This window comes from Mustela lutreola, chromosome X (genome assembly GCF_030435805.1).
Source record: "Mustela lutreola isolate mMusLut2 chromosome X, mMusLut2.pri, whole genome shotgun sequence".
NCBI lineage: Eukaryota > Metazoa > Chordata > Mammalia > Carnivora > Mustelidae > Mustela > Mustela lutreola.
Window position 1 is genome coordinate 6,249,959 of NC_081308.1, and position 27,495 is coordinate 6,277,453.

The 27,495-nt window shown below is 56.6% G+C and overlaps 1 protein-coding gene across 2 annotated transcripts in view; it reads left to right on the plus strand.

The window, feature by feature from the left end:
• The window catches only part of TBL1X (transducin beta like 1 X-linked), a 188,817-nt gene that overhangs the window by 147,965 nt on the left and 13,357 nt on the right, over positions 1-27,495 (plus strand). For both annotated transcript variants that reach the window (XM_059158248.1, XM_059158246.1), the window contains exons 5-10: positions 18,015-18,160; positions 19,782-20,037; positions 22,691-22,823; positions 23,281-23,422; positions 24,102-24,165; positions 24,273-24,370. In XM_059158248.1, coding sequence (XP_059014231.1) covers positions 18,015-18,160; positions 19,782-20,037; positions 22,691-22,823; positions 23,281-23,422; positions 24,102-24,165; positions 24,273-24,370 — 839 coding nt within the window. The remainder of the gene's footprint in view (positions 1-18,014; positions 18,161-19,781; positions 20,038-22,690; positions 22,824-23,280; positions 23,423-24,101; positions 24,166-24,272; positions 24,371-27,495) is intronic.

Below are 27,495 nucleotides of genomic sequence, written 5' to 3' on the forward strand. Positions count from 1 at the left end.
GGCGAGGGAGTCCGTGGGCACGGGGCGCTGCTGGAAGGCGGCCCTGCCACCAGCGGGGAGGGCGGCCGCCTGGGGTTGCCCAGACTCTGCCGGTGAAGGAGCCCAAATGCTCGGCTTTGGCGGGTTTCTCAGGGAGGGGAGTGTCTGTGCCTCGTCGCGTCAGCCAGGCCAGTCCGTGTCTGCTGGGGGGAAAGAGGGTCCGTGCGGCTGGGTCGTGGTCACAGTCGCGACTGGAGACGAGAGACGGGCCGGGGGGTTGGAGCCGGATTTTCCACAGTGGTTACGCGGTGACCGGACTGTTTCTCCACGGGCTCTCGTTCGGCGCCGTGAGCTGGAGAGGCCTTCACGCTGTCCGAGGCGCCCGCAGCCGGTTCTCCGTCGCCGTGTCCTGTTCCCTTTCAGGAGTGCGTAGCCGTGGACGTGTCGGTTCTCCTGTTGAAGAACGTCGGGGTTGTTTCCGGGTTTTGACGATCACGGCTACGGCTGTCGCGGACATCGGCGAACAGTGTTTCCATGGGAGCGTAGGCTTCCGTTGCTCCTGGGGAAGCATCTGGGCGTGGGGTTGCTGGCCGGCGTGGTCAGCATGGGCTCCTCTCAGAAGCCACCGCAGGCTTCGCCGTGCCTCCAGGCCGCGAGGCCCGTGAGAGAGGGCAGGGGGTTTGTTGGGACTGCGGGAGCAGCGCTGACTGTGACCATGTCACGGGGCTGCGTTGGGAAGGGGCTGGAAGAACGGCAGCTGGCAGGCAGGTCAGCAGGATACTGGTGACGCTTTCCGCTTCCTCTTCGGGTTTAAAATTAGCCTTCGCGACCTGTCCGGGGTCACGGCTTCCTCCGCGGACTTCCGTCCGGAGCTGCCGAGTGATGGAGCGGCCACAGACGCAGCCTGTCTCCTCGCTCCGCAGCCTGGGGACACGACGGGGCACCAGGACTGGCCGCACGTCCCTCTGCGTGGGCTTCCGGGCCGAGAACCGGTTCCCGCAGCCCGGCCCCCCTCCGCAGGGCGTCTGCGGAGAGATTGCCCGCTGCCCTGCTCACGCACTGCGGGACTCGGGCCTCGCCCCACCTCGGGTTTTGGGACTGAGCGCCACAGCCCCTGAAGAGGAGGCAGAGGCTTCACGGAACCCTGGGACGATAGTTGCTGTTTCTGCTGGCGACAAAGAAAACACCTGTGAGGAATGTTTTGTCGGGTGGTGGGTGTGTTACCAGGCTGTGTGGCCTGAGGGCTGTCATTTCAAAGATTTCAGGTAGTAAAAGGAGTTGATCATGACGGGCGATGGGAAAACCTGATTTATCCTATCTCAGAAATCGCCAGGCTGATGAACTTCATTCTTCGTTGGGAAGGGTTCCAGGTGTGATTGAGAACTCCTTGAACAGAGAGCTGCTTCTCTGATCTGTCATGATTTGTCGTCAAGAGACCAATTTATTAAACCCGTTTATCATTCCCGTTAATGTCACCATGCGTTCATTATTCACGGAGAAGCGCTGGCTGTTCTCTAAAGTGAAAATCTGCTTGTTAGACGGGGTCTGTTTTCTGAAAGAGCCATGTCTACACACGTGTTGACTCACTACGTAGAATTGGGCATGTTTCCTTGGATTTACATAATGCACGCATAGTTCCGTATTACATGTTGTCCTTGGATTGTTCTAGATTACGTGTTATCCAAGGAGGACAGTGAAATACCAGTGCTTGCAGTTTCCAGCTCCACAGCAGCACTTAGTTGCCATTTCTCCTTCGTTTTGTGGGGCTTCTAGGCCAAGACAGAGGTAAAGATTTCCTTGCCGGCTGCCAAGCACCTTTTCATGCCCTGATGTCCCAGGACGCACGAGGTCAGCGTGGTTAGGACCTAAGAGGAGAGCGAGTGAGGCTTAGGCGGCATTTTGTCTCCACAGCAAGCCCCAGGACAACTAAAGGTCATTCCGTTCTAAACACACAGAGAGCTTTTACTTTCTGGAAAGATTACGGAGCCGTTTCAAAATCAGGCCTGTGTGCACAGCGGCTTCCTGGGGCCAGGTTGAGGAAGGAGCCTGTTGGGTTAAGCGAGAGAGCCGGGCTGTGCTGGGGGAACCAGCCAAGGCCCCTGAAGGGTGGAGCGGGGCTGAGGGAGCGGGTCTCCTCTTTCCTGGGGGAGAAGGGGCACCCTCAGCAGATGCCCGGCTCTTTCCTCAAACAGTTTGAGGGTACAGAGCTCTCCTCAGGTACACCACCAGGTGATGTAGGGCCTTTGCAACGGTACTTTTTAATCTAATTGAGTTTTTTGAAAGATTTTATTTACTTGGGCAAGTGAGCGAGAGTGAGGGAGAGCATGAGCGGGACAGGAGCAGCGGGCTCCCCCTGAGCACGAGTGCCATGTGGGACCCCATCCCGGGAGCTCGAGAAAGCACAGAGGTTACTGGGGGCTCGGCGGGTGGGACGGAGGCTTAGTGTTGGGTGGGGACAGAGTTTCTCTTTGGGCAGATGACAGAGTTCTGGAGAGACATAGCGGGCGTTTGCACCCCTGACCTGTGTGCTCAGAAAGGGTCTCTGGAGAATTGTGTCAGCTCCCACAGGCCGGTGTCAGAACGCCGCATCCTGGACGGTCCCTCCTGCTGAACTTACAGTGATAAGACCGGAGGCAGGGCCGCTGGGGTTGGGTGGCTCTAAGTGCAGAGGGCTTGTTTGGGGGAGTTCTTCCGTGCCGATGGAAGAGCTCTGTGTCTGGACCGTGGCGATGATCATGGCGTGCGGATGCATAGGATGAAATTATACACGTGTGGGTTAGACGCACGCACGCAGGTCAGAGGGTTGGCAGTCCTAACCTGTCAGTGACGAATCCGTAATAATTCCCTAATTACAAAATAGAAACCCCAAACACTATTTTGCACTTCCATTACTGCAGTTTTGTGTGTGGGTCAGTAACACAAAGACCGTCCAGACGTCTTAAGTGAATTTTGCAGGTCATTCGGCATCCTGTGGGCCCGGGATTTGACGGGGACGTTCTTTTGTGTCATGGATTTGAGTAACCGGCGTGCCCCTTGGAAAACGTTTGGTCACGCAGACCTTCTGAGCTGCCTGGAAACAGGAGAAGAGTGAGGAACGGCAGGGAGGTGAGCAGCACGTGTCGCCTCGAGAGCTGGGCGCGTAGCCTCCCCGCGAAGGTGGGCAAGCGCAGGTGGACATTGTGTGCTGCTGCCGCCGCCGCCGCCGCCTTGGGGATTCCCGGGAGAAAGAAGGCTGCGTGTGCCTGGGGCCACAGACCCCCAGGCTGCGTGCAGGCCAGGAGGGGTGGAATAAGGGGTAAACGTGTGGTCTGTGCAGGGCTCCTTCCCCCTTCTTTTTAAGCGAGTCTTAAAGGGTTTTTGAAATACTTCCTTGGGGGGGTGTCTGGCTGGTTCAGTCGGTGGAGCACGGGACTCTAGATCTTGGGGTTGTGAGTTTGAGCCCCATGGCGGCTGTAGAGATTATGTCCAAATAAAATCCTTGAGATAATATAGAATGGGGGGAGGAGCACGGGAAAAACCCCACTCTCTTAGGAACTTGAGCTCAAAGGATTTTGTAATGCATCTGTGGTCCGCCTAAGAGAGGTGGGCAGATCTGAGGGTCTTGACCTCCTCAGGTACTCTGACCACACGTCACACATTACCCAGAGGCTTTCAGCCCCTTCACGGCGGTCCACACTCTTGGCACGTGGGGCCAGCTCTGTCTCTGTCCAGTGTTAGAGGGTCTTGAGCAGCTCCCTGGCCTCTGTCCACTGAATGCCAGTAACATCCCCCCACCCCGTGTTGTCCCCACCAGGGATGTCCTGGGCCTTGCCAGATGGACCCTTGAACGTGCACTCGCCCCCGGTGGACGACCACGGATGCACGGCCTTTAGTTCCGGGATGCTTTCATTCCAGCTGGTTTTTATTAGTAAATGGGGTTTTAATAGGTATCTCTTTCTTCACACTTTCTCTTCCTGGGCTCTATTTTGATTCCTTTTGCTGCAGAACTCAAATAGACTTTAATGATGAGCAAAATGCAGTCCTCGTTTTTATTAAAATTTTCTAGGGTATTTTTTTTTTCCCCCTCGAGGAAGGCAGATGTCTGCCAAAGCATTCTCCAGCAGATAATAAAATAGGGTTTTTTTGTTTTTTGGTTTTTTTGGTTCCCGGTTAGGAGGTTGGATAACCAGGAGAAGGGCACTTCTCTTAATATTCGTGAATAGTTGTGTCTACAAAAATGATGACGCAGCTTTGCCCACTGTAATCCCAGCAGCAGACAAATCACCCAGTCAGCTGCGCTGTGTTTCCCGGGACCGTGGAATGCCTTCTTATGCAAGACACGTTTCCACAGATTCGGGAAATCGTTTTAAAACGGCTCAGCTATCTTCATTTAAACCGAAGTTCAGGGCTTACTGTTCAGCTGAGTCTCTAAAAATATGTTTTGACTGCACTGGCTCTTCTCCATAGCTAATGTGTGTCTCTGTTTAAAGAGAGAGGCATTTCTTGGAGATCGTGGTCGCCTTTGCTTTAGAAGTAATAAAGGAAAGCATTCGTTCCGTCACGTAACACGTAAGGAAGACGCGGCCAACGCGCCCATGTTCCTGTCTGCTGGAAGGATCGCTGCAGTCCTGCAGGGCCCTCCTGTCTCCGCGGGTAGGAGCCACGCGCTCCTGATGGGGCGTCCGCACTCCCCCACACCAGGGGGAGTCACAGGGCTTAGGAGAGGTTATTCTCAGTCAATTACAGCAGAAAGATCTAGATTATAAAGGACAGCACAATGACTTTATTTTTTTGTAAAGATTTCATTTATTTGAGAGTGAGGAACCATGGACGGGGGAGGGGGCGGACGGCGAGGGAGAAACAGACTCCCCACTGAGTAGGGAGTCCCATACGGGGGTCGATCCCAGGACCCTGAGATGATGACCCAAGCTGAAGGCAGAGGCTTCACCGACGGAGCCACCCAGGCCTCCCCACATTGACTTTACGGTTTCCAGTCCTGTGCGGTCTGTTTGAAAGTTGCTAAGAGAGTGAATTGTCGGTGTTCTTGGCCGCATCAGATAAATGTGATGTGGCACAACCCAGAACTCTGGGAGGTGATGGAGGTCTTAACTAACATGATCGTGGTGATTGTTTCATGTTGTGTGTGGCTGTCACATCTTCACGTTCTGCAGCTGGAACGGATGTGATGTTGGAGGGGGTGCCTGTCTGCGTAAAGCCAAGGGGAGGGAGAAAACGGAGCATCCCTGCAGTAGGCTGCATGAGGCCCGGTCCGGGTGGAACTACGCACACGCGGACAGGTGTACCGTTGCCGCAGACCCACGACGGCCCTTCATTCCCCTAAGCAGCACGGACAGTGCTCTAACCACCCGAGTGTGGGTGTCCGTCCTGTAGGGCGTGCAGTGTCCGCTGAGCGGGGACCGACAGGGAACTTGGGGGAGCTCTGTGATTGCCCCTGCCGCAGTCCCCGAGTTTAAATCTGGGCTGTGGTTGTATATCTGTCATCTGCACATTTGTGTGTGTGTTGTACTTCAACTGAAAAAATACCCGAGAATGTAGGGTGGAGTAAGTAGCTGGAGGGTGTGCACGATGCCGCTTCCTTTCCTCTGGAGAAAAATAAACCGTCCCTCGCTCCCTCTGTGGCATCACTGGTTCACACTCCTCCAGCAGAGAAGCACACCCATGTTCCCTTTGCGCAGTGCGGTCCGTGGGGTGCCGTCGCCAGCCGACATGCCCCGCGCGTGCATTGTTCCCTTACAGACCCTCTTGAAGTGGCGCTAGTTGCAAACGAGCTCCTCTTCATTCAGAGCCAGTCTGCTTTTGTCCTGAACCGCTGTTCTGGTTTGGTGATAAAGCCCCGTCGAGTGGCCGCGTGGAGTGCTGACACTGCTGTTTCTCGTGTCCCCCATGTTCAGAGCCACCACGACCACCCGGGTTCCCAGGCGACTTCGTACCGGCTTCTCGGAGTTGACTGTTGCAACGTGTCTGTGTGTAAATGCTGAGAGTCACGATTTGCCGCTCACGTGTTTATCAGTCCGTTAGAGGGGGAAAAGCAATTAGAACGAACGTGCCTCTATGGTTGGTCAGTTACAGTCATCTAAATGTGGCCTTGCTCCGCGCAGCCCAACAGTTCGCACTGGTGTTAACATCGAAACAGCCGGAGACCCCGTGGAAGGTGCCGGGAGGTGTATGTTCTCACTTCCCACTTGAGTGCCTTGGACGGCATGAGGAGGTCTAGGGCGGTTCCGGTTTCCTCTCTCAGCTGAGGCGGAGCAGCATCTTGCCCTGGTGTCTGTCTGCAGAGTTCACGCACGGTGACACGAAGGCCTTCCTGCTCTACAGCTCTACAGCTCAGATGTCACCTTCGTGTCCTGCGCTCCTGTATTTTATTTCCTGCCAGCTTCCTCCCTTTCCCATTTTTCCTTCCAGACGGACAAGTAAGTCATCTGGACCATGGGACCCAGCCCTGTCCCTTCTCTCCCGTGTCCCAGAGTCTACCCCAGCCTCTCCAGCGACCTTCCCCAGCCTGGGGGTCCACGCCAGCCTTTCCATTGACTCCCTGCTGCCCAGCCTGGGAGTCCACCTACCTCTCCACTGACCCCTGCCCAGCCTGGGAGTCCACCTACCTCTCCACTGACCCCTGCCCAGCCTGGGGATCCACCTACCTCTCCACTGACCCCTGCCAAGCCTGGGGGTCCACCTACCTCTCCACTGACCCCTGCCCAGCCTGGGAGTCCACCTACCTCTCCACTGACCCCTGCCCAGCCTGGGGATCCACCCCAGCCCCCACTTTGTCTTTCAGACTGCGCTCTTGGGTGAACAGCTCCTGGCTTTCCTCAGTACGATCGCACGTACTGCTGCTGGCGTGTCCTGACCGCTGACCAGCCCCGCCCTCTGAGGATCACCTTCTCCTGTTCCATCATCTTCCACAGTGTCCTTCCTGCTGCCCCCACTTTCCCGTTCTCACCCACTCCTCTAGCAGCAGGCATCTCTCCTGTCCTGCCAGGGTCGCCTCTGTTCCTGTTGTCATGGCCTTGTTGTAGTCGCAGAGCTAGCATTCCTTGTACTGTGTGCCACGCATGATTCCAAGTCCTTGGCAAGTCAGGCCATCACCCCCTCCGAAGCAGATGCGGCTGTGTTTCATGTCCGGGTGGGAAAGCCCGGGCGCCGAGCCAGCGGCGACGTGCCCACGTCTCCTCTCCGGAAGTGCTGCAACTAGGGTCCAGAGCGGGCCGTTGGGCTCCAGAATCTTCCTCTTTTAAACAGTCTTTCTCGATCCTGTCGATGTGGTGCAGTCATCGAGTCGCTCTCTGACGTTAAACCCTACATTCTGGGAGCGGACTCCGCTCGGTCTGGACGTTTCTTCCTTTTTTATACATTACCCAGTGTGGTCGGTTAATACCGTGGGTGATGTATTCGCATTTACCTAACTGGGAGAAACTGGGGTGTCCCGCTTCTTTTTGAATGTCTTTGTCAGGTGTGGGTATTGGGCTCTGTTGGCCTCAGAAAACAAGTGGAGGGATCCAAAAAATGCTTTTCTGGGAACCTGTTGGCCCCGCCGCCTAATCCAGGCCTCTCCTGGAGAGCGGGGCACAGAGAACTTACCGTCACGTTTAGACACCAGAGTGTCTGCCCCAGCCCTCCGTGTCCTCTTTGAAGCACGGAAGCAGCCATGACCCAGGATCTAGTTTGCAGGCCTCGTGCGAGACGTGTAACAAAATGTGGGCATTCCTTCCTCCCTTACCCACAACCCATGTGTTGCGTATTTCCTATTCCCTTGGCAGACCTCTGTGGCCCTCCCGTGTCACAATAGCCTCAGCTCTTAGTGGCCCATCTGCAGCGTATTATTAATTTATTAATATTTATTAATATTATTTATATTAATATATAATTAATATATATAATATATAATAATATATATTAATAATATATATTAATATTATTTATAACAGGTATTTATTAATACCTGTTAATATCTTCCTTCGCTCGAAGCCGTTCTGAGATGTGCTGGTCTGCTCGCTGCGTTTGCCATGGTGCACACTAAAATAAACAACGGAAGTTTTTTTTTTGTTTTTTTTTTTTTTTTAACAACGGAAGTTTTAAGATGTTTGCTCCTGCGCGACGCAAACCTATATGGGGTGCTGTGACAGGTTTGGGTGCCAATAAACACCTCAGTGTCCCAGAACACACCAGCCGTCACCATCGTCACCTCAACAGGAGGGCGTGTCCTTTGCATGGTGGCATGGCCCTAGGTAGTGGGGTGCACAGGGCAGTGGAGAGGGGGGAGTCTTACTTCTTCCCACCTAGGGAGGAGCACAGACATCCAGGGTCACCTGTCAGAGGCCGATGAATGTATTACCTTGGACGGGTGTGCAGAGGGAGCCCAGCGCCCCCGACAGGGCACGGGGAGAAGGGGGCGTCTGAGCTGGAATTTCGCAAGCAAGGCCATGTCAAGCAAAATCAAGGAGCTGGCTTGAGGAAGGCCTTGAGGCTTGGCAAAGGCAGCAGAGGGTTCAGGGAGAAGGAGCCAGTTTGCTGGGGGCGGGGGGCGGGGGGCGGGGGGGGGGGAGATATGGGGGTCGGAGGACATGGAATGAGAGGAACAAGGAGAAAGTACCGGGAAGCTGGGCTGTCTGCAGGTCGCCGGCACGGGGACACGCTCGGCGTGTGCGTTTGGAAGCCGCGATTCCTTCTGAAACTACATCTGGGGGTAGCAGGAGGACAGGATGAACAGGACAGTCCGCCGGAATGCTGGCTGTCGAGACCCTTAGCAAGCCGCGGACCTGCCTGTATTGTGTCCGCGCGAGAAGCAGGGGTGCAGAATTGTGTGATCGTACGGATTCGTGCAGACACTCATCGGCACAGAGGAAGGGGCCGGAAGACATCCCCCCGTGTGCACGGCAGTTGAATCACGTGTAGCAGTGTGTGAGTTATTTCCTTTCTTCCAGATTGCTCGCTCTGTTTTTCCCAGGCTCAGAAGTTCATTTGTATATCTCTTGAGTTGTTAAGAGTGCCGCCCTCGGGGATGAACCTGCCGCGTGGCCTCGGGGCTCATGTTTACCTATCCCCGAACCTCGAGTCCGCAAGAGCTCAGGCTGGCGGCGTGGTCCAGTGCCAGCAGGTGGCGCGTGTGGGCGCCGCGGGGTCCGCGAACCGGGCAGAGACAGCGGCCTCCCTCGCCAGGCTTCCTCGCCCGGGGCCAGTTGTTGGCTCGGGAGGAAGTCGCAACCTTGGCTTATAACCTGACTAATGCTTTCCCCTCCTGGATGTTTCCCATGTTGAGAGGATATTAAAATCTTGGCAGGGTGCACGGTCTGCTACAGTCTGAGGCCCGCGTTGTACTCAGCCGCCACCCTTGGGGTCCAGGCCAGCTGTTCTAAGTGAAACCGTATTTTAACGAGGTCCTTCTGGTATTTCTTTTGGGTGCCGTCCAAGGCAGTTCCATTTTACACCAGATTCCGTGTTACGGCGGGTCATCTAGAACAGGTCTGCAGCCCATAAAAACGTTCTCGCCGCACTCCGCGTTTTGTGGCCACAGGTCAGAGAATTAGGTGGGAAAGCGATGGCTGGGTCTTGAGGACTTTTTTTCCCTCTAAGATAAAGAATCGTAAAGCTGATACGCACGTGTGCAGTGGCTGAGAGCGCAGTATCCGAAAGCATTCTCCACATAGTTTATGCTTTTCACCGCGGGTAGACGTCGAATTTCCGTAGGCCAAGAATTGCTTCTTGGGCAGAAAATGTAATCCTCTGGTGAGACAAATCCGTCCATTCCAAAAAGGAGACGTGAACCCACAGCAGACTAGCTGCCGGGAACGAGGGTAGTATGCGTTCCATGTGGACAGCTTGCAGCTCTGTGTGTGTGTGTGTGTGTGTGTGTGTGTGTGTGTTTTGCTCTGATTTATCTGACCCCGCTCCCACGCTCTTGCCTTGGCTTCCCTCCAGTCTTTATTTGGACCGACCCCTGTCCCGGCCCCACCACCCTGAATCCCCGCTGTCCCCGCGGAGAGGTAGGCGGGCCGCTGGCCAGGCAGCTGCAGCCCGGGTGCGGAGACCTTGCCGAGCCAGGAAACACGGACTCTGTCACGAAGCGCGACGTTACAGGAACGTCGATGTTCAAAGAAACAAAAGGAAGTGCTGCATCATAAATGAGCAGTCCACGGGGCCTGGGAGATCGGAGCAGGGCGTCCACCAGAGCACTGGGAGCCCAGGAACCCCAGGGCCGTACCGACGATGGCCAGGGCTGTGCAGCTCTCTCCCTCACGAGGATGGCTGCTGCCGGAGCGCCAGAACTAGATTACAGACCTCCAGCGACAGACCCTAAAGTGTGTATTTCCACTTCTGTCCACTAAGGGACATCCCCACCTAGCTACTGCCCCTCCGTGTCCTCCTCAAAGCCACGCCCAGTTCCGTCCTCCGTCTCTGCGTCTGGCCCTGCGTGCGGCGCCACGGCCCTGTCTCTGGGAATCGTTAAGTCATCTGTTCTTTCGATGGTGTGCACCCCTGCCTCTGTGTGGCCCCTCAGGCACCTCTCCAAATTAAACTCCTCTCGGTTTGAGGGCACACAGAGGTCATTTTTAACCGTGGCATGGAATTTTAGGATTGAAAGGGACCTTGGAAATTGTTTAATTCCTCCTACAGTTGTTGTCAGAAAAGGGAGCGAGGAAGCCGATGGGGACAAACCCGGGCCTTGGAGTGCTGAGTGACGGCTGGTGTCTTTGTCAGCAGAGAGAAACCTGAATCCTCCATCGCCGCTTCTGGTTCTCTTCGATCGCGGTCTCTACTCCGAACGCTGCCGTCTTTAGGGGAGTGTCATTGGAAGATAGGATTTATCTTCATTTGCTCTGTGTAACACGGAAAGCATTCAGCCTCGTTTTTGCAATGCAGACCTTGTTTGCAGCTTGCTTAGCCAAAAAGTGTAATGGAAACGGTGTCACTGGCAAGATGATCGTCTCCCTCTTTTTAAAAAAGGCTCCATTTTGAATCCTTTAGAGGTCTCTAAACACATTGCTGGAGTCTGCTGTGTGTGGATTAAGAGCTTGGACTCGGGAAGTCAGACGGCCACTTCTGAGCTGTGTGCCCTTAGGGGGATCCCTTAACTGCTCTCTGACTCAGTTTCCCCATCGGTAACGTGCAGTTCTTACGACTCTGAGCTAATTCAGGAAAAGGGCTAATGCACGTATTCACTGACTATCGTTACTTTTGTTCTTATTCTCAAATACCAAAATTGTCCTAAAATGAAGGTATACGTATGGCCAACAGTCATCGAACTATGAACTCGTATGGCAGTCGGACTTGTTTAAAGCCGGTTTTCCTTCTCGCCTGCTGTTGGGCCTAAATCCTTCATTCCTGTCCTCTGCCGTCACGTCTCTGATTCTGAGAACCGCGAGGAGTCGGTGTCGTTCCGCTGCTTACCGCCCTGTTCTCCCGCCAGCCGCGCGGTTCCTCTCGGCCTTCCTCGAGTTGCCTTTCTGCAGCCCCAGCTGCCCCGCGGTGGGCGCTCTGTCAAGAAGGGAATGCAGATGGGCTTCCTCCCTTCAAGAAGCTTCTGTCTTCTCGGGAGCGGGGAGGTGCAGAAAGAAGGATGGCGAGTGCCGGGCCCTGCGGGAGCTCAGGACAGACAGCCATCTTTCCCGCCCGCGAGGACAAGAGGAGCCTTCGCGGAGGAAGGCCACCTGGCCGCCACCATGACGACGGAGCAGGTGTCCACGGTGGTGACAGACGGCCATTCGGGAGCCGACGTTCGAGACCTCTGACTGGAAACGCGGTCCCGCCCCCTCTTTGTTATGGGGCACTACTCTCTGCACTGTAGGACGCTGAGTGTCCCTGGTCTGTCCCTATTAGATGCCCGTAGAATCCCCTCCCCCACGAGCACATGCCTGTGACAACCAAAAATGTCTGCAGACATTGCATCTGCCCCAAGGGGACAGACTCGCCCTCCCTTGACAACCAGGAACCCCTGTTCTAGATCAGGAGACCGGCATAAGCAGAGTCCCTCTAGGGAAGCAGGAAGCAGGTGAGCGGAGGCGCCCGGGGAGCCCCTGGGAGGTGCCCTGGCTCACGGTCGGGTACGGGGGGCTTCCAGGCTCAGGTGAGGGGTCTTGCCCGGGCCTGCAGGCTCCTGATGGCTCTTGAGAAGGAGAACCCCGGACCCTACGTGCTGAATCAGGGAAGATAGCGTGCCGGTTTGGTGCGTCTTCCGCAGGATGTGTAAATACGGCGCGCTGCAGCATGACATAATGGAGGCTCTCACTAAACGTCCCTCCCGTTGTCATCCTCACGCCGTCAGGCAGAGTAGAAGAGCGTCTTGTGCCTTTGTGCTCCTGTCGCAAAATCCCCCAGACGGAGGGGCCCAGAGACAGTAGACGTTTCCTGCTCACAGTTCCGATAAAACTTTATTTGCACATACAAGCAGTGGGCCACACTTGGTCTGTGGGCCTCCCTTCGCCTTCCCCTGATCTAGACAGTTAGAATTAAACGTGTGCATTGGCTTCGGGCGGCTGTCTGCACTCAGGCGGGCAGGTTCGTGAAATCTGTAGTCAAGATTCTGCGGAAGATGCCCCAGGTGGTGCCCTCACGGCTGCCCTGAGTATTACACGTCTGCTTTCCTCTGCCAGATAAGCAGGATTTTGAAGGGCCACGGAGCGATAATTTATTTAGCAGGTTTTGCTGATGAATCAGGCCGGCATTAACTGGGCAGAACGGTTCAGCCATACACCTGGTGGACGTGGTCCGTGCAGGCCGTGGTGGAAGAGGTGTGGTCCAGCGGTGGGGTCCTCACAAGAAACTGCGAACACGTACTTGGTTTGTTTCAAATCTGTTTTTATTGCCTCGTTGTGTGAGACAAATGCGTGTACAGGCTCTTTTCCTCTCTCCTGAGGAAAACAAAGGATTTCCCTCTGGAAGGTCTCACCACGTTTTCTATAAAATGTCATGTTTGTTTTAAGCCTTTCCCAGTGGGTCGTGATCACACACTTCTCCTTGGAAGTATTCCTACCTTCTCGGGTGGTTTCCCGTGACCGTGTGTTACCCGAAGTCTGTGGCCAAGTGCACGTAGAGGCTGGCTTGCCTTCAGGGGCAAGTACCTCCCTCCCGCATTGTGTTTGTAAGTCCAGCAGAAGTGTGAGGATTCTGCGTGTCCTTCAGGGGTCTCGTTTGGCCTCCCAGCAGTCAGCCATGGCGGGATTGAGTAGGCAGCATCTGGACCACTCGGGGTGGTCACGACTAGTGCTGGTGACACAGGCACCCCTCCGGGAGAAGCCAGAGGTATGGTCACGACTAGTGGTGGTGACAACGGGCATCCCTCCGGGAGAACCCAGAGGTGCTGCTTGGCGTTCTGTGACACACAGGACCGTGCTCCTGGCAGCAGAGAAGGATCCGGCCCGGCGCAGGTCATGCCGCAGCTCAGAAATCCTGCTGTCGGCAGCTGGCGCGGGGGTACCTCTTCCTGAGTAGGTGGCCGGCCTGCTGCTTCGGTGATGGCTCCGGGCTGGCCGGGGTCAGACCCGGGGACGCCCGCGTGGAGCCCTGACACAGGTCTTCCATCGCGGTGCCCCCAGGCCTTTACTCCCCTCCTTTTTCACGGCTTCACACCTGCCGCTGGGCCAGTCCCGCCTGTCTCGGTCTTTGTCAGGCACATGGTGACATGATGTGCTTTGTTCCCACTGCTGTCCCCTTGGACGGAAGAGAAGCGTTGAAGGCGGAAGGGGTGCGAGGCCCGGGAGCCCCACCGCTCCAGCAGACTGCTGGTGCATAGGCCTCCTAGCTCCGGAGTCCCGTGGGGCCTGCCCCGGGGGAGAAGCCTCCAGCCCGAGGGGCCAGTTTTCCAGGATGGCGTCTCACACGCCTCACTGGGCGCACAGCAGAGCCCCGGTGACCAGGGCCTGAGAGAAAGTGCTCAAGCGGGCCTTGCCCACGTGGTCTGTGGACAGCCCCCGTTCCACGATGAGCGAGCGTCAGGATGGCAAAGTGTCTGAGGGGCAGTTTCCCCCAGTGTCCTCCCTGTACAGATGAGGAAAGTGGAGAAGGAATGTTTCCCCCAGTTCCTGGTCTTGCCCGGATTCAAGGACGTATGCCCGCCTGCTGCTCTCACGCCGGTTCTCCCGTCCACTCCTTGATACGCCGTATCCCCACAGGGTAGAACAGGACAGAGAGGCCCGGCCAGATGGCCTGAGCCAGGCGCTCGGTGGGAAGTCAGGGCGGACCCCAGCGCTCCGGACCAGTCTGACATTCTCTGCACCTGGCCCTCCCGCTTGCCCCGATGAAGGCGGGGTGGTCAGAAGTCGGGAAGAAAGCCTTCAAAACAGGTGGATGAGAAAACCGTTGGTGTGAGGCCGAGTGTAAATGGCCCAGCGAAACTGCTCAGTGAGTTCTAAGCGTGTAGGAGGACCCGTTTCGGAGGTGACATGGAACATTCCCGCGTGTTTCTGAATACACCTGGTTTCCAGTCATGATTTTTTGTTCCCCCCAGTAGGGGACCCAGTAGATGACCCCCAGTAAGGGACATCGCAGATGTTCACGCTTGAGGCGTCACCGTGTACCCTGACCTGCTCGGTCGTCATCTTGCTTCGGTGGGGGATGCTCGTTCTGGCCATTCCTCTCTCGCCCTCGGTTCATCTGCCCAGCTCCGTCCCCCGCGTGCGGCTGGCCTCCCTGAGTGTAGTCCCCGCCGTGCTCGGAGCGGGGTATGTCGCAGAGCACGGTCACGCACAGGGATCCCAAACGGAGGCACCCAGACCTTACACGGGGCCTTGAGACCCCGGATGCAGAAGGAAACCGAGGACGTGGCGGGAGAAGTGGGCTTGTGGCTTGTCCTTCACAAGTTGCCTGCACCACGTCCGAAACTGTGGCCGACAGAGCCGGCATGGTCCAGCTGGGCGACGCAGTTGGCCTCCATGCGGGGAACTGAAGGCTTCCGGTTCCTGTGCCTGTGCGTGTCAGGGTCCGAGGAAGCCTACAGCTAGAGTTGAAATTCTGCTTTTGCCTCTCATCACACACGTGGGCATTGGACCCGTTCCCTAACTCCTCCAGTCTTTACTGTCCATGTGTGGAAGCCTGTAACAGCACCGACGGAACAGCCACCTTGAAGGTCGTGGACTCCGAGGGCCCAGATTTGCTTCACGGCAGCAGCAGGGTCAGAATCTGCTATTCCGTGTGCGTGCGAACCAAGTCTGCGGCCGGTGTTGGAGAGGCTGAAGCAGGAAGGGGAGGGGAAGGAAGTGTTCCAGGAGACTGCGTCCTGAGTCTCCCCCAGGCTCTTCTGTTGGGATCCTAGTACTCGGGGGCGGGGCCTTTGCAAGGTGATGCGTGTGTGAGGACAGAATTTCGTGAACGGGACCCGTGTCCTTCTGCCGTCCGTGCGCTGGCCGTCGGCCCTCCCCAAACCACCAGATGTTGCACCTTGATCGTGCACTTCTGGCCTCCAGAACTGCGAGAAATAAGTGTGAGTCCCCCGGTCCGCAGAGTTTACGTACACCTGCCCACAGGCCGCGCGAAGACATCAAGAGTGGAGGCTTGAGCTCTCCTCCCCACGGGCGCCATTAGTCACCGAGAGGGACGCCAGGCCCCGTGGGCGGCTTTAGCAGACGTTTCTTGGTGGGCTTGCCTGATGGGCCGAGAGTGGCATCGCACTGCCCGGCTTTGGAGGTCAGCTGCAGCCCTTCAGCCGAGTGCGACGGGTCTGCTGGGGACCCCGCAGGAGCTCGAGATCTGCCCCGTAGAAGGGGGTGCTGCACTTGGGGTGGCAAAGGCACAGGGTGACCAGGAGGCTTAAGGAAAGTCGTTGTGAGGGCTTGGGGCTGTGCCTGGCCTGGAGCAGGCCCCGGTAAGGGCGGCCTCTTACTGTTCTGAGGCCCGTGTGGGTGTGGCCCCGCCGTAGACTCTTGAGAGATGCCAGGAGAAGAGCAAGCAGCTGTGGAAGTCCACAGTTCTGCCCTGTTCGCCAGGGGACAGATGGAGAGGAGCCAGGGGCCCTGGGAGTGGGGTCAGCAGCCAGAATGAATTCGCAGTTCCTAATAGGAGAACATCGCTGTGGCCCTGAGCAGTGGTGACAATTCCAGGCAACGGGGAGTCAGGCCAGTGTCTAAGGGTTCCTGCTCCCCCCGACCTGAGGTTTTCCGTGTCTGCACCGCGCTGGAAACCTGACCGGGGAAACCTTGGTGATGAGACTTCTGGCACGGAGTGGGCCCCGGGAGGAGTCACTAGTCAGCACGGGCTGCTGGTTCCATCTTGCCCTGAGGGGTGGGGAAAGGTAGGAGCCAGAGGGCAAGGTCGAAGGCAGGGGGAGGCGGGAGTATAGGGCCTTGGCTTCTGGCCCCGGAGGGCGGGCCTGCACCCGTCGTTGGCACGTGTGGTCTGGCGAGGGAGTCTGTGGCCGCCGTGCAGCCAAGCCTGCCGGTCACCATGGCTGGCCCAGGACTCGAGGAAAGAGAGAGAGGACGTGTTTTCTGTAGTCCTTAGAACCAGGCACTGGGGGATGGATGGGCAGGCCGCGGACGAGCAGGAAGTCGACGGAGGAAAGGAGAGGAGAATGCAAGCCCAGAAAGCTCCTTTCACGGAGGAACATTCCCATCTGCTGAGCATGGTGTTTATTGCACCGGCTGGCTGTGTTTTGCTAGGGGAGGGCAGAGAGCCCATGTGGAATCAGCTGGAAGGCGGGGCCCACGTGATGCCCCTTCGGTCTGGCTTCTGAAGGTGGGGTGCTAGCTGCGTGGCGGTGCGAGGCTGTGCACGAGGCGTTGGAGGCTGGCAGCGGGGACACCCTGGGGAGCCCCCTGCAGCCCACCAGCATGTAAGATGAGCCAGTTGTGATGGCGAGGTGCTTGCGGAGGAGACCCCCGGAGAGCGGGATCCGAGGGACCCCCTGCCCAAGAGAAGGGGAGTGCCTTTTGCCTCACTCCACCTCTAGCCAGGAGCCAAGCATAGGGGTCCCAGTTACTCACAAGGCCAGTACTCCACAAGGCTTCCCAGCTCCCTGGCTCCTAGGCTGCCCCAGACGGACCAAGGGGATGGTACCCCAGCAGACTGGACTGCCACCTTGCAGGGCACGCCTGCAGCAGCCAGGAGCTCCAGCTGTAGGATGCCCCCCCCCCCAGCCCCGCTTGAGGAGGTGGCGGCCACTGCCGGTTCCTGATCACCCTTGAACCCCACATGGGTCCCCAGCACCTCCTCTGCCCTGCCCCGTGTGCCACCTTCCTTTCTTGAAGTAGGCATTGTTTTGCATGAGTGCAGAGGGAGGAGGAGGAAGAGCCAGCGCCCCGGAGCCCAGGGAAAGTTACCGATTCTTAGATAAAACAACTCAAGCCACCCCAGTCGGTCCAAAATGGTCTCTTTTTCTTTGGGTGTTAGGTCTTGTGTTGCTTTGGCTCCTGCCTGCCGTGACCGCTATGAGCCCGGCTACAGCATGGTGCCCAGAAAGGTGTGCACTCCAGCTGGGCAGCGGGACACTTGGGAGACCGAAGCAGGGAGCTCTGCAAGGAGTAATGGCAACAGTGGGAGAAAGCCCAGAGTTGAGTTTTTGCAACAGAAACATTTTTCCAGGGCACTTGGGTGGCGCAGTTGGTAAAGCGCCTGCCCTGAGCTCAGGTCCTGACCCCAGGGTCCTGAGACCGAGCCCCGTGTCTGGTTCCCTGCTTAGCGGGGAGGCTGCTTCTCCCTCTGACGTTACCCCTACTCTTGTGCTCTCTTTCTCTTTCTGTCAAGTAAATAAAATACTCAGAAAACAAAAAAGCAAAAAGTAAAAAAACATTTCTGTAGGGCAAACTGTGCTGCATTTTGCTGTTCATAACACCAAAACGGTTCAGCCTCCAAAGCTGTGTCTTTGTCCCCTGCATACGGGCCTTGGGCCTCTGTGTCTCTTTCCCAGCCCCCTGCCCGTTATCTTCGCTTCACCCCATACCTGGAGCTGGGCATCCTGCGGCCCCCAACCCTTACCCTCCTCCCCCAGCTAATCAGGAGCATCTGAGATCAGTGGAGCCCCCTTTGGATCTCCATGGCTGCGCCTCCCGCAACCCTTCATTTTAGGCCTCACGAAACCCTTGGCTCCTTGCTCTCTCTCGCTGCAGGTTTTTCCCACTCGGCATTCACGTTCGGTATCGAGAGCCACATCAGCCAGTCCAACATCAACGGGACGCTGGTGCCGCCGGCTGCCCTCATCTCCATCCTGCAGAAGGGACTGCAGTATGTGGAGGCCGAGATCAGCATCAATGAGGTACGTGCGCTCCCGGGCGGTGGCCTGGCCCCAGCCCCAGCCTTCAGAGCCTGGGGACCGTGGGACAGCCTGGAAACCAGCCACGGCCACACCACCTGTGGCCGGTCCGCTGGATCCCTTTCCCGCTCCCTCTCCTTGAATGGACTTCCTCTTTACAAGCCTGTCTTACTCTGCCTTCTCTTTAGCTTTTCACAAGAACAAAGCAATCCGTCCTGTGCCCCGTCACCTGTGTTCATCCATCCATTTCCAGAAACCCTCATCTTTGGAAATCCCCAAACTTCTGCCTGTCCTGCGCACATTCTTCCCTGACCCTGGCCGTCTCCTCCTTCCTCCGCAGAATGGGTGTCCAGAGGTGGTGTTCCACTGGCCCCTTGAGGCCCCGACTGGTCTCTTTTTCCCACAAAAAGAAGTTCTTTGGGGGGCTAGGAGCGTGTGACCCCAGAGACCCCCAGGGAGCTCTCAGATCACACGAGGCCGCAACTAGATGCGTTTGCTCACCGGTTTCCATGTCTTCAGTGTGTCGGGAAGCCCTGCTGGCTTCTCTTCCTGCGCTCCACATTCCGGCGTGCCGGGAGGAGAATAAAAAGGCGTCTCGTTGGTGACGTGGGCTTGCAGTCGCTGAACCGTGGGGCATTCTGCTTTCAGAGTTTAAATTACCAGGTGTTGTCTTTACCCTGGGTAGTTACTACTGTTTACCAAGTCTTTGTGCATGTGAGGTGTGACTCTGAAGAAGGTGACACGGAAGCATGCTGACCGCTGGGTCAATGTTGGCCACACTGTGACCGGAACTGAAGTATGAGGGTGGCTGATGGGGTGACCGGCTCCTTGTTTAGACGTTTTCTAGGCTTTCCTGGTTTTCTTGTTTTCAAGTGTAATACTGTTTTCAGACGTAACATCGTACGATTGTATGGTGGCCAGACGTCAGCTGGGGCCAAGTGTCCTTTGGATCGCGTCTAGCGGAGACTCAGGTGGTTCACTTTTTCCTAATTTCCGAGGTCATTCGAGTTCAGAATATGCTAAAATGTATTTGCACTTTCAGCAACCACAACCCAGAAGCACTGACTTCTTGTCCGGTTCTAATATTTGGAGCAATTTCACAGACGAAAATTGCCTCCTGGGTTTTTAAGTGGGTATGGGAATTTTTTCTTGCAGATAGAAGCCCAAAAATCAAAACAGGTTGAAAAAACATGCGTGGGAACTAGACAGTGCTGTCGCCCGAGTACCGCAGCTATCTTTAGTCAACACTCTGAGCCCGGTGACAGCAGATAAATATTTCATAAGTCAGATGGACAGGTGTACTAGGGATCCAACCCGAACGGTGCCGAAATCTCTGATTCGGCCTTGAGGCTCCCAGAGAGCTGCATCTCCCTCAGAAGAGCGTGGCTCTTCACAGACTCCTGTACTCACCATGGTGTCCGGCCACAGCTTCTCCACTTGTGGGGGCCAGATGATTCCTCGCAGCCGGGCGGCCTGGGCCCTGTACGAGGTCGTGCCGTGTCCCCGATCACCCCCTTCCCCGTGCACCTCACCCGCCCGGACTCCCTGGGCACCGCTCTGGGTCCCACCATGCTGGGCCGGAGCGCGAGGGGCTGATGGCTGCCCTCTCTGTCTCACTCCCCAGGATGGCACGGTGTTCGACGGCCGGCCCATAGAGTCCCTGTCCCTGATCGACGCTGTGATGCCGGACGTGGTGCAGACGCGGCAGCAGGCTTTCCGGGAGAAGCTCGCCCAGCAGCAGCAGGCCAGTGCGGCGGCGGCAGCAGCAGCGGCGGCGACGGCAGCGGCCACGGCAGCCCCGGCGGCGGTGGCGCAGCAGCACCCACCAAAGAACGGAGAGGCCACCGTGAACGGCGAGGAGAACGGAGCACATGCAATAAGTACGTGTGGGGCTCTGGGCAGGCGTGAGCTTCTGGCAGTTTCTCTCCCAGCTCTGCTCCTGCGGCTCTCAGGCCTGGTGTTGGCATCGTGTGGGCTCGGAAGAGCTGCACAGGTTCTGTTCTCATGGAAATCCTTAGACGTAACGGTCTTGGTGCACATATCCTCGATTCTAGAAGGTCATGCAGCTCGGAGAACTTGTTCTGTGTGACAGCGAGAAGCGCCGTGTGATTACTGTTTGACATCGGATGGTTTCGTTTGTGGAGGCCCCGGTCCTCTGTCCAGCCTTCCGTGTTGAACGTGTCGGGCCAGCACTTGCTGTGCTAGTCAAGCTCATGGTTCTAGAGAGGGCAGCGGGCCCCAGACAGCAGATGTGGCCCTGTGCGGTCCTCTCAAAATGCCAGGCACTTGTCTCTGTTGGGTAGTTGCCCTAAAGGACATGGCCGATCGGAGCGCCTGAGTCTACTCTGTCACGTGGCTTATAAACTCAAAGAGCGCTTCGGGGTCTGAGTTCAGAGCATGCCCATGTGTTGTGTGTGTGTGTGTGTGTGTGTGTGTGTGTGTGTGTGTGCAATATGTGTGTGTCACGCAGCTGTGTGTGCGTGTGCAATATGTGTGTGTCACGCAGCTGTGTGTCCATGTAGTACGTGTGTGTCCTGCAGCTGTGTGTATATGCATGTGCATGTTCTGTGTGTGCAGGTGTGGCATGCACACCTGTGCCTCGCTGGCCCCTGTCTCAGAGGAAGCTGCTGCTTGCAGTCAAGCCCTGTGGCAGGTTCCCGTCCACGGTCACCGGGTGACGGATTTCCGTGAGCTACAGAATTACACCAGGCATCAGGAGAGCCCAGAGCGGCTGTAGCGCAGATGGGAACAAGCGGGACGACTTAGGGCCACGAGTCTAGCGGAGAAGTGGAAGGACTTCCCACCTGCAGCCCCCGTCCTCACTGGGACGCACGTCCCAAACTGCAGGGCAGGGCAGGAAGAAGACAGCACACGGTTCGTGCCACAGGTCATTTAGTGCCTGGCCCCTCGGGGACGCAGCCTTCAGGGTTTCAGGAACGAAGCTGGAGGAAACTAGGGGTTATTGTTTTGTTAGTCTTCCGTCACTGAAACGAGTTTCTAATTGGTGAGCTTCAAGGTGTCTGTATGTTTGCCCAGATAGAAATTTTGCAAGCTTTTAAATTGTATGGATTTCTTTTAAATCTTGAGAAAAATCTAGTGGGACAGTGCGTTGGGGGCGGATCTTAATGCTTGGGGCACCTGGGTGCCTCCGTTGTTGAGCCATCTGACTTGTGGTCCCGGACTGTGAATTCACGTCCTGCGCTGGGCTCCACGCTGGGCAAGGAGCCTCCTTAAAAAAAGAAAAGAGAGTTTCACAGGACGTAGCTGCACAGAGGCAGATAACACCTTAGAGCTCGCTGGCCACTCACACAGCCTCCATTACACGGGTGCTGGTGGCCGGCCTGTCAGTCTCCAGGGGGCACACCTGAGGCCCCGCTGGCCCTCCCTCCGGGCACATCGTCCTCGCTTTCCCTTTGTTCCCTGAAGCCAGGGCCACCTACCGTTTGCCGTCATCTGGCTGCAAGTCCGGCTGAGGCCAGACTATGGTGTTGTAAGGGACCGTTCATCCTGACCTTCAGAAATCTTCTGTGTCCTGCCACATGGGAGAAAAACAGCCGCCTTCCAGGACAGTACTTTTGAGGGGGGCGTTTAGCATGCTTGTCTCCAGAGTCACTGGGCCTGCCTGGGCATTCAGAACCCAGAACCCAGGAGTCCTGTAGGCCGGGCTTGTCCGGATAGAAGGCGTGGCAGCTCTGGTCTGATACAGAGATGGCTCCAACCAGGAAAAAGCCCCAGCACTTCAGTCCCAAGAACCCGAGGTTGTCTGCAGACAGGCGGTGCAGGACGGTGGGCGCTCTGGAAAGGCGACAGTCTTTCCCCGTGGGAGCATCACAGATGAAGAGGTGATCCCTCAGACAGGTGCTCTCGGATAAAATGTCTCATCCTTTCTGGAGAACGGCAGCCTTCGGGCTTGACCCATCTCTCTGGTCATCCCTCCCCATCTCGTGGTGGTGTTCGTCAGACCTTAGCGTGGCCCTGCTTATGCAGAGTAAATAACTTTGTTTTTGTCTGTCGGGTTTGGAGAATGTTGAAATAAACGTAATACATTTACTGAATTGCACAGAAATCGTGATACCGTTACGGTCTGTCAGAGGTCGTGTTACCTAGCACATAGAAAGAAGGTGTGTCCCTCGGCGCAGGACAATGACCCAGTCTCACTCACGTGGACTGTAAGAAACCGTGCAGAGGATCATGGGGGAGGGAGGGAACACTGAATGGGAAGTCGCTGGTGAGGGAGAAAACCCGTGAGAGACCCTTAACTCTCAGAGACAAACAGGGTTCTGGAAAGGGAGCTGGAGGGCTGGGCATTAAGGAGGGCACGCAATGAGAGGGCACTGGGCGGTACACGCCACTGACGATTTATTGAGCACACCTGAGACTGGTAACGTACTCTCCGTTGAGTAAGCGAATTTCAATAAAGTAAAATAAAATCATAAAAAGAAGGTGTCTCTAACACTCAGGTGCCCCAAGAATGCTGGGAAGTTTCTTTTCTGTAGCCGTTAGCCACATGCCTTTTCTTGTTTCCTGTGACAGATAATCATTCGAAACCAATGGAAATAGACGGGGACGTTGAGATCCCGCCCAACAAAGCCACAGTCCTCCGGGGCCACGAGTCGGAGGTGTTCATCTGTGCCTGGAACCCTGTCAGCGATCTCCTCGCTTCAGGGTAAGGGACGGGGGTGCCCCGGAGTCGGGCTGTTCTCTCCTTTCTCCCTCTCTCACGGGCGGCGACCGCAGCCTCGGGCCCTGGGTGCTGCGCTCCTTCCCAGGTCGTGAGGAAGTCCTTGCTGCGTGCTGTGTCCCCCACGGGGCGGGGAGCAACGCGAAGATGTTTGAAATTGCGGAGGGGTGCCCGGCTGACTCCGTCAGTAGCACTGACGACGCTTGATCCCAGGGGTGTGAGTTCGAAGCCATGCTGGGTGTGGAGCCTACTGGAAAAAAAGCAAAATAACAAAGAGGAACAAAAATGATGAGGCAAAAAAGCCAGCCAGTGAGCGGGATTAAGAAGACATGGAGCCACATGCCAGAGATACCGGACTCAGGCCGGACTCAGGCAGCCCAGTCTGGCAGGCGTTGTCCGGGCCTGAACCAGAAGCTGAATGCTGTGCGTTCTCCTCCTACAGATCCGGAGACTCGACGGCGAGAATATGGAACCTTAATGAGAACAGCAACGGGGGCTCCACGCAGCTTGTGCTGCGGCACTGCATACGAGAAGGAGGACACGACGTCCCGAGCAACAAAGATGTGACCTCGCTGGACTGGAACGTAAGCACCTGCTGCTGCCTGGACGCGTCCACAGCTTTGACCCGGCCCATGTCTCAGTGGGGCCCCGCAGGGCGTGAACACGGGCCGCGGCCATGCTGCCTGCGAGCCCCCCACCCCGGGGCTGCTCTCACGTTGCCGAGGGCGGCTAGCAAGGCTGCACTGGACAGGAGCGAGCGGGGTGCTCAGCGGGCCTCCCTGGGCGCGGTGAGCCTGCTGGTTCCCCAGGGGAGCCCGCTCTGCTGGCGAGAGGTGCCGTGCAGCCCGGGAAGGGGGACCGTCTGGCCCGCTGCTCCTGCCCTGGGCATCACACGCATCTACATGCGGGAAGCCCACAGCTCTCTGGAGCTTCTGTGCGTTCTCCCTGCATCCCAAACCCCTGTGTGTGCACACGCGTTTCCAACAGCTTTCTCCAGTCTCGCCACGTCTCCCTGGGCCTCTCAGTGTGGTGCGTGGAGGGATGTCACTGGGTGGACGCGGTGCGTTTTCCTCACTCCCCCGTCTGCCATTAGGATACTGCGCGGTGTCCGGCCAGAGCCGTGCGGGCTGAGGTCGTCCCAGGGGGCCGCTCGTCGTCACCGGCAGCCAGTGACGGGTGCGAGACGGTTCTAGCCCTGGGGCAGGGGGAGAGGCCGGCTTTGCGTGTACTGAGCTGTGCGGCATGTGTGTTTCTGGCCTGCAGAGCGACGGGACGCTGTTGGCCACGGGTTCCTACGACGGCTTTGCGAGAATATGGACCGAAGACGGTAAGCCGAGCCTCGTGGCGCACTGGGAGAAGACGGGCGTGCGGGAATTGGACGCGAGCAGGCCCGGACCGTGAACTCTACCTGTTTGTTGTTCCTTTGCCTCACAGGCAACCTGGCCAGCACCTTAGGGCAACATAAAGGCCCCATCTTCGCTTTGAAGTGGAACAGGAAAGGGAATTACATTCTGAGTGCTGGTGTAGACAAAGTGAGTATTCGCTCAAGATAGGGCTAAAAAAGGCTCTCTGATCCGGAGCTGCTGATGTGTTCTTAATCTCTGAATAACATCCTGGGGTTTTTTGTTTTTGTGTTTAATTCTCAGGCCTTCTGCTTCTCCTTAGTAAGGCAGAAGAGCTGCTTTCAGGTTGGTTTGTGTGGTTTGGGTTAGGGTCAGGGTACTCGGCGCGTATCATGCTGTTCCACAGACCTCTGTGCGCAGCCCCTCCCCCCTTGCTTTGAGGTACGTCCTCCAGTGACGGAAAGGGGACATCCCCCAGTTGGCTGTATCCAGTGCTTGAGAAGGAAAGTGGTGTGGACGCCCGGGACAGAAACCTTTCCCTCACTGAGCAGTGTTGAAAACACCGTTTTCTCTCGCCTGGCTTCTTTTTCCCTGATTCAATGAGTTGTGACTTCCCGTCGTGGGCTGCAGGCTTCTCTGAGAGCTGGAAGAAAGCGGGCCCGCCCACAACAGGGCACGCTCGGGACAGACACAGGGCTTGGGCAGGGCTCCCGGGTGGATGTGACAGGATCAGGTCCGAGTGGCTGTGAGCAGCCAGGGGCCTCCAGAAGCCACGGGCGGGCGAGGAGTCAGCAGGTGTCAGTGTCGTCTGGCTCTGAGTGCGGGCCGCGCTCTCTGGGCCTGCTTCTCAGTTGCCAGGAATCAGGACTCCCCAAGACCGGGGACGAAATGGGTGCGTCATTCCCAGGACTCCGCGGGGACTGGAGGTTCTCTTTTTGGAAAAGTATTCACAAGAAACAAAGCCAAAGGGGAACAGAAGTGTTCCTACAGCTGTCGACCAGGTCTGAGGACTGGACTGGCGTGTGGCTTCCAGAGCACTTCACGTTTTCCTGCTGACGTCGGGGTCGTTTGGAAACCGGGTGACACTGCTGGGTGTGCCTCCGGGTGCTGCCGTGAACGGACAGTAGTAGCCGCCACCTGTCCACACGGGCTGGGCTGCAGTCTGTCCTCCCCGGCCAGTGACAGACGGCGTGTGCCGACCCCAGACCGGGGGTAGCCGTCTAGGTCCGCGAAGAGCACCATCGTGCTCTCGCTCGCTCTCGAAGCCAGGAAACTTTCTGTTCACACCTGGTCGCCTTATGGCTAATGTTGAAACAAGCTGAGGGTCGTGCTTGAAACACACACTGTCCTAGAACTCCCATCCGATCGTCTGTGAGCTGGGCTAGTTCGGGTGCCCCCCCCCCCCCACTCACGGTTGTCGGGTCTGTGGCTGGTCCCCCTGCTGACCGTGTTGTTGAAGTGATCGTGCAAACGATCGCTGGCCCTTCCCAGCATGTCACTGTACACGGTGGCCCCCTCGGAGCTCCCGAGAGCGGCAGCGGCGGCCCTCATGCTGGTAGCCCCGCTTCACAGACACCTGCGCTCACTCATTTGCCCATGGACACTCGGGTTCAGGGTGTGGGCCCTGGACAGCGGTTACTTCTGCCTCTTGACCTCCACACCCTCGTAAACAATTCTTGGCAGCCTCCCGCTGGTGCTAGGACTCTTTTTTTATATTCTGTATCTGATTTTCCACCTTGCTCTCAGTTGTGACTCTACGAGGCGGTGAGCTGGGCGGCCAGTGAAAATGCACATTTGGGAACGTACTTAGTCTGTGGGCCCTGCACTCTTTGCGCTTGTGCATCGCCCACAGCGGGAATAGTAAGAATGTTCTCGAAAGGAAGACCTAGGGAGGAAGGGCCATGGACAGAGATGCTGGCATCAGCCGTCACTCCGTGGTTAACCTGGGAGTGGTGGCGGGAGGCCACATCCCACCCTTAAAAGGCTTCGTGTGCTTGATGTTGTATATTGAATAGAAACACTAGTCAGGAGATGGGGTTAGTGCTACGGTGCGTGACATGGTCTCAGAGAGAAGTACCGAGCGAATTGATGGATTCTCTCCATTGCCACATTTGTGAGCAGCTACAGGAAGAAGAGTGGGACATTCCACCATACAACAGACAAAGTTTATTGGTCTGTGGGCGCCGGGCTGGCTCAGCCGATGGGGTGTGAGACTCTTGATCTCGAGGTTGTGAGTTCGAGCCCCACATTGGGTGTAGAGTTGACTTAAAAATAAAATCTTTAGGGGCGCCTGGGTGGCTCAGTGGGTTAAAGCCTCTGCCTTCGGCTCAGGTGCTGATCCCAGGGTCCAGGGATCGAGCCCCGCATCGGGCTCTCTGCTCCGCAGGAAGCCTGTTTCCTCCTCTCTCTCTGCCTGCCTCTCTGCCTACTTGTGACCTCTGTCTGTCAAATAAATACATAAAATGCTTAAAAAATAAATAAATAAATAAATGAAATCTTTAAAAAAAAAAAAAAGAAGTTGATTGGTTTAAAGCTGACCCCGAGACTTAGAGAACTGGTTTTCAATGATGGTTGGTGCTGTGAGGATTTCATCTGCGGGTGATAGAAAACATAAGCAGTTCTTCTTACAGCACAATTTTAAGTGCTGTGGACAGGGAGGGGGACGATTTCCAGCTGATGAAGACGTCATTCCTGCGGGGCGCTTGGGTAGCTCGGTCGTTAAGCATCTGCCTTCAGCTCAGGTCCTGGGATCGAGCCCCATACCGGGCTCCTTGCTCAGTGGCGAGTCCGCTTCTCCCTCTGTCTCATGCTCTCTCTCAAAATCCTGAAGAAGAAAAAAAAAGGACCTAATTCCGGTGGCGGTCACTGAGCGGTGTCTCGTTGCTTCCCTTTCTGCCATCAGTGAGTTCCTAAGGCTTCAGGATTTACTTCGCTTTGCAAGGGTGGAGGTCGCTTTTTCTCCATCTCTGTATATAGAGTGGTGCGTCGCTGGCCGAGCCCAGTGTGACACACTGCTCTGGTGTATGTCGTGTTCACTTTGCAGGGCTGATGGTCAGGGCCGGTGTCCCAGTGGACGTTTTCTCTAGGCCCGCGTTTCAAAGTGCTAGAAAGCTGTCTTGAGGTGCTTTGTTGCAGGTTTTTCAGCAGGACTCCGTCTTGTGGGGGAGGGAGAACCCCACCAGTTGGGCAGTTTTCCAAAACTAGTCACCAGCACACACGGCTGTTGGGTTCGTAAAATGTAACCATCCAGACTGTGTAGCATAAACCGCACACTGGATCCCAAAAATCTAGACCAGAGACAGGACGCCAGATAA